General features: G+C 33.4%; 1 protein-coding gene across 2 annotated transcripts; it reads right to left on the minus strand.

The window, feature by feature from the left end:
* Positions 1 to 238: 238 nt before the first annotated feature.
* On the minus strand, positions 239 to 2,265 carry LOC123194884 (ribosomal RNA processing protein 1 homolog). Of its 2 annotated transcripts, XM_044608376.1 has the most exons (2): positions 1,801 to 2,265; positions 239 to 1,605 (listed from the first exon to the last, which is right to left on the minus strand). In XM_044608376.1, the coding sequence occupies exons 1-2, from the start codon at positions 2,115 to 2,117 to the stop codon at positions 438 to 440; spliced, it is 1,485 nt and encodes a 494-aa protein (XP_044464311.1). In that variant the 5' UTR covers positions 2,118 to 2,265; the 3' UTR covers positions 239 to 437. The 2 variants fall into 2 exon arrangements, with proteins under 2 accessions (XP_044464311.1, XP_044464309.1); XM_044608374.1 differs by having other exon boundaries at positions 239 to 2,265.
* Between the last annotated feature and the right edge of the window lie 3,735 nt (positions 2,266 to 6,000).

The following is a 6,000-nucleotide window of genomic DNA, read 5'->3' on the forward strand; positions in this document are numbered from 1 at the left end:
CTAGTAATTCATTATATTCTGGAGGGCCCAATAATTTAGCAACAGTGCTGCAAGAATACTGATGATAAAAAAACCCTGCTACATTATATAATGGGTAAACAGTTACATCAAACTAAAATTTTAAAAGGAGACTTTTCCAATGTGGAAGAGCATTTTCCAAAATGTTCAGTCATAGAAGCTGCAATAAGGTCATGATCAGAGGATAGAATGCAGTTCATATGAAAATTACAGAACCTAGTATCAAGAAAGAAGTTAAAATAACAATAAAAAGCAAAGCCAACCTCTAGACATCAATTTCTTCATTTGGCTAAACTAAACATTGTTTTAAGAAAAGTTACACAGCAAAACAAAGCTAGAGAATCCTTAGAGGCAAGATAATGATGCAACAAAATAATGTGGGTTTTGATTCAACAAAAAAGTAAACCAAAAATTATACCCTATTGGGTGGAACAAGATTTTAACTTCTTCACGCTTTTATGAGCTGGGTTCACAAGCTTTATCACATTCCGAACCTTCTTTGCAGATTTAGATCTTTGTTTTGCCTTTTTAATTGCAAGAGGCATCTCCCTGATTGGACCTGGAGGTACCCCTTTCTTGAGTGCACTTCCTCTTGGGGTAACAGAAGGAGGCAGTCTCAAACTTTGTGGAGGTAAAGGACTTTGGGGCTTCCACACTAAGTTGTTTTTCATGGAAAACCTTACCTTCTTTGCACTCTTCTCCCTACTCTTCACACTTAGGTCAACGTCACCATCTACCTGGTCAGTTTCTGGGTTCTGTGATTGCTGCCCATTGGCACTCTTCACTCTCTTCCTCTTCTTGGTGACAGTTTCATTAACTGTAATTTTTGGCAAATCACAAGCACTTTCAACACAACTATCCAAGCCGACTTCAGCAGCAACTTTCTCAAATTGCAGCTGAAGATTAGATAGCGTAGACTGATCAAAAGATATCAAATTTTCATCAGCTCTATGTTTGTCATTCAAAATATCACATGCTGTACTAACAACATTCTCCTTTTCCTTATCACTAGTACCATTTTCAATACCAAATTCAGAAAACAAATTAATTTTCTTATTTTTCTTGCGCTTTTTCTCCTTTTGTTCATTGCTAACAGATACCTTAGCCTTCTTACATTTTTTCAAGACTTTACTAGCAGATCCTGAGACAGCACAGCCGGCTGACTCATCCACTTCCATGTCACTGCTAACAGGAACCAAATTTGGCACGTCATCATTGACCTCAGGAATCGATATAACAATCTCAGAAGACTCCAAATCCTTCTCCAATTTGAGAAACTCTTCATGCAAACCAAACAACACCGTCCTATTCCCTTGAAAACACTCAACAGAGGATCCAAACTCAAAAAACTTGGCTGAAAATCCCATAAGCATCGCAGTTGTCCCCAACTTCATAACATCATCAGCCAAATCAGCTTCACATCCCGATTTCTTCATCCCCAACAATTTCTTCCCCATCTTCAGCAACACCTCAAACACCCCACTCTTAATCTTGCCTAACAACACCTTATCTTGAGCTTTCCTCATAAGCGAAATGAAGGGTCCGAAAACTTCCTCAACAACTTCCTTCCTCAAAGGCAAAAACGGACTAAGCTCCTCAACAAAAATAGAAACAACATGGTAATTAACACCATCACCTTTAATCCTACCCTCAGCTATAAAACATTTATCAATTAAAGCATTCACTAATGTATTAACAATCTCTAAATCCCACGAATGCTTCTTGAAAATCTCAAAGAAGTAACGCAAGAAAGTCCTAATCAGCAAATAGAATTTGTCTAACCTGAGCGCATCGATGCCGGCCCACTCAGAGCGCATGGTTTGCAAGAAGACGGAGAAGTAATGAATTGAGAGGGGGAGGGGGAGGGAGGGGAGGAGAGAAGAGAGATTTTGGATTAGTTGAGCTTGAATGGGGAGTTTGTCCGCATGCCAGATGCAATAAAAGAGGCCTTTCCAGAGCTTCTTCATGTAGTTATCGGAAATTTGAGTCTGGGCGGGGAGCCAGGTGTTGAGGAGGAGGTAGAGGGCCTTGTCGCGGGTAGGCTTGTGGCAGGAAGCTAGCTGCTTTATGAGAGAGGCGCCAGCTTTTCGGGCGTCCATGGGTGGATTTCTTGAGAAGGGAAGGGGAGGGGAGGGATTAGATTAGCATAGAGGGTTTGTAGGAAGAAATGGGAGGATATCTGCAACTCATCCACGCAAAGTTCATCAACCCTAGGGCAGTTTCCCATGCCCACCGCGCCTACAGTTCAAGATGAAATTACATCGACGTCCCTTTTTTCAAAATCAGTTAATTGTGGCTAGGGCTAGACTCGAACTGAACCCATTCAAATTCGAGCTCCAGTTCGATTCCAATAAACTTGAAACAAGTCAGTCCTATATGAGTTCGGTCAAGCTCGAATTATTCGTCAAATTTTTCAATTAAAAATTTTGATATAAAACGACGTTATTTTAATACATATTGATTAAAACAAATCGAATCGAATTTAAATTTGAATTTGATTTTCATAAATTCGAATTCAAGTTCAGCTATATATAAACCAAACTGAGAGCTCAATTCAATTCAATTCGAATCCAATCCTAATCGTGGTTTGTTGAGATGATTGCGCTTACTCCCATGGAGTTTTGTTTATAAGAGTAATTTAAACAAAAATTAAAACACATTTTTTTCACTTCGAACCTATGTGAGTAATATTTTTTTGTCTTAAATTAAATTTTATTGATAAAATAATAGTATTAAAAACTAAAATTATTATTTTAATTTTATTATACTATTTATCAAAATTATCATAAAAATTTAAATTAACAAAAATTAAAAATAATCTCTTAAATATTTAAGATTCTTATTTTTATAATCATATATTAGGAGATAAACTAGAACCTTTTAATACATTAAGATCTTTTTGAAATTTTTTTTGGATAACTAGAAATTCATAAAAAAATTTCAAAGGTCCTTTAAAATTTTAGAAATATTTTTTAACCCCTAATAGTTTTAAAAATAACAATTGTACTCCAAATAATTGAATAAAATACAATAAGTTATAGGTGTAACTATTATGTTGCAGTTATTAGAGTCATATAGTAGTTTCAATATATAAGAGTTTGAAAAGACTTATGAGATTGATTTATGAGTTTTTAAAGCTTTTCAAAGATTATAATGTCATGTTTAATACATTTAGGTCAAATAGAAAGTTGTTTTTTTAATTTTTTTCAAAATTAATATATAGTAAAATTATTATTTTGCCCTTACGAAGGTAGTTTTTATTTATTTGACTTTGATTTTGAATGGGAAAGTGCAATTTATGTCAACTAAAGATGAAGAAGTGTTTTTAGGACAAACCTTGGGTGGGAAAACATTATTCATGCCTTGCAATTTAAACCAATATTTTTGTACTTAGATTGGGTGTTGAGCAGTCAAAGGCCTAGTTTGAGTTTCATTGGTCTAATTAGTTCAACCAATGAACAGATTGATGATAAATTAAATAAAAATTAGAATAATATTTAACCAAACAAAATTGATGTCTTTTGTACGTGGTGCTTAGTCCTTAACTTAATTTAAGTCTAAATAATTGCAAAATTCCCCAAAATAATGTTGATTATTTAATGATTAAATATGAAATTTGAATTACAGTTTAATCAAAATCGTTCATTTGTACGGTCAGGTAAGTGTTGGGTATAAGATCTTAAGTTGGCATCAACATCATGGTTTTAACCATTCCAACTATAGAAAGATCTAATTTAATGATTGAAATAAGTTTAAAACTTGACTTAAACCATGTTGGCCACCAAGTCTTGATCAAACCAGTTGAATCAATCAATTTGTTTTGGGTTTTGAAACACTAATTTAAACTATCATGATAGACCCATAATTCCAATATACATTAGCCTATTTGAGGTAAAAATAACTAATTTAATTTTGTGTGTGTGTATAAGAGAAGCGCTGATGGTTTACTCTTATTTCAACATAAAAAATATTGTTTCATAGTAAGGTAAATATTATCAATTATTAAGGTTTTTTTTTTTTTAGGGGGATGAGGTTAGGTTGCAATGAGGTTGTACAAAGGAATCATAACTATAGAGTACTCGATGTTTCAATTTTGTTTTCTACCAAAATCATAAGGTACCCATCATTTTAGTTTTGATTCATTGGTATTATACAGATAGGCTCTAATTCCACCTTTTTAAGGAATCAAAATCAATGCAAACCAAATCCAAATACCAAAGGTTTGTAATAGTCAAAGGTATGTATCAAGGATAATTCTTTCATTTCTTATAATATGAGGCTATCAAATGTGCTTTAGAAAGGATAAGGGTTAAGATATGAATTTTAAGTTGTTGAATGGTCATGCATGAAGGATGCACATCCATTCATGTTGTGTCATGTGAATTAGGTGGATAATATGCCACTTAGGATAATGTTGAAATGACAAATGATCGTGCATATCGAGTGAATGTCCATTCTAGCAGGTATGGTTTGAAAACTTAAAAAAAAAACACATAAGGCATGACTTACTTGTTTTTAATATACAACTACGTAGCATTCTTATAATGTCTCTTTGTTCAGCAATACTAGAGCAATTCCAGTGCTAAAGGATGTCTTTTCAGTGAATATAAAAATGAGAGAAACAATGTAAAATCCTTATTGTTAGAGATCAAGTAAGTAGCGAACTCGATTTATGTTGAACTTTAATGAAATTGCATGTATGATTGATGTGGAGTAGATTATTTTGAGAAATATAAGGGTTATGTTAAAGGTATATGCATGTCGGTCGATTATATGAAAGGTGTAACACTCACAAATATAAACAAGGTTATTTATATTTTTCCTCAATCATTTTAGGTTATTGTACAAGATAAGGAATTGGTTAGATATTAAGTTTGAAATTTTAAGTTGTCAAACAATCATGTATAAAAAGTGCATGCTAGTTCACATTGTGCCACAAAGAGTAAGTGGATAGCATGCCACATGGGATACTTCGATAAGGTGAGTGATGTTCACTTAGATGAACAATCGTTCATGCAATTATAGGTTGAAAAAAATTATATAAGGCACTGGCACAATAAGATCAATATCCCTTATTTTCCGTTTTAGTTTTACCAATCACAATCTGCATTATTTGTTTCTAGACATCAAAGAGAATTTTGACAATGATAAAGGGCGGATTCGACATCAAATACATTGCGCTAGGAAGTTAAGTAGAAGAAAGTATTCAATTTAAATTATGGCTTGCAATACTTATGTGTTATTGCATCCAAGATGTGAATATGTCAATTTGTAGAGTTATAATAAGATCTTGATCAATTGTATGACTTTATATGATGAATGAATGTGTAAAGCATGACTACATTTCTTCATAAGCATGATCATGAAAGAATTTTATAACTATGTGACTTGCAAGTCAAGATCAATTATCTATAATTGGAGATTTTATGAATGAAAATAATCTTGTGATGGTATAAGTAAATGTGAATGGATTAGTCTTTGATGTTTTCCGAAACTATATATTGTTAAAGGAGAACCAACAGAATAATGGTCTATTGATTGTGGATTGTGTTTTTAGCATAATTGGTATTAGAAATGTGTTAGAAACAATAGGTCTATAACTGGCAATGTTTTAATAAGGGAATTGTGTAAAACACATCCTAGATTCATCGTTCCAAACATGTAGGAATGATCATTTCAAGAACAAGAGTGGTCTTAAAAGATGTAGAAATTAGGGTTCGTACGTAGCGAATGATCATGCATCAAACGAATGTATGAAAGACATGTATGAACATCTATGGCACATAGGATTAGATGCAATGAACGATTGTGCATAAAAGTGTATGACCATTCGTTAGTGTGAAGAGACAACTTTACCCCTAGCTATGGTATGATCATGAACACAATGGAAGAATATGTTCTTGGCATAAGCATGAATGATAGCACAAAGGACACATATGATCTTGCATGAGGTCATGAGTAGGAATGACCTTGAGTGGTTAA

The sequence above is a fragment of the Mangifera indica genome, chromosome 13 (assembly GCF_011075055.1).
Source record: "Mangifera indica cultivar Alphonso chromosome 13, CATAS_Mindica_2.1, whole genome shotgun sequence".
Taxonomy (NCBI): Eukaryota; Viridiplantae; Streptophyta; class Magnoliopsida; order Sapindales; family Anacardiaceae; genus Mangifera; species Mangifera indica.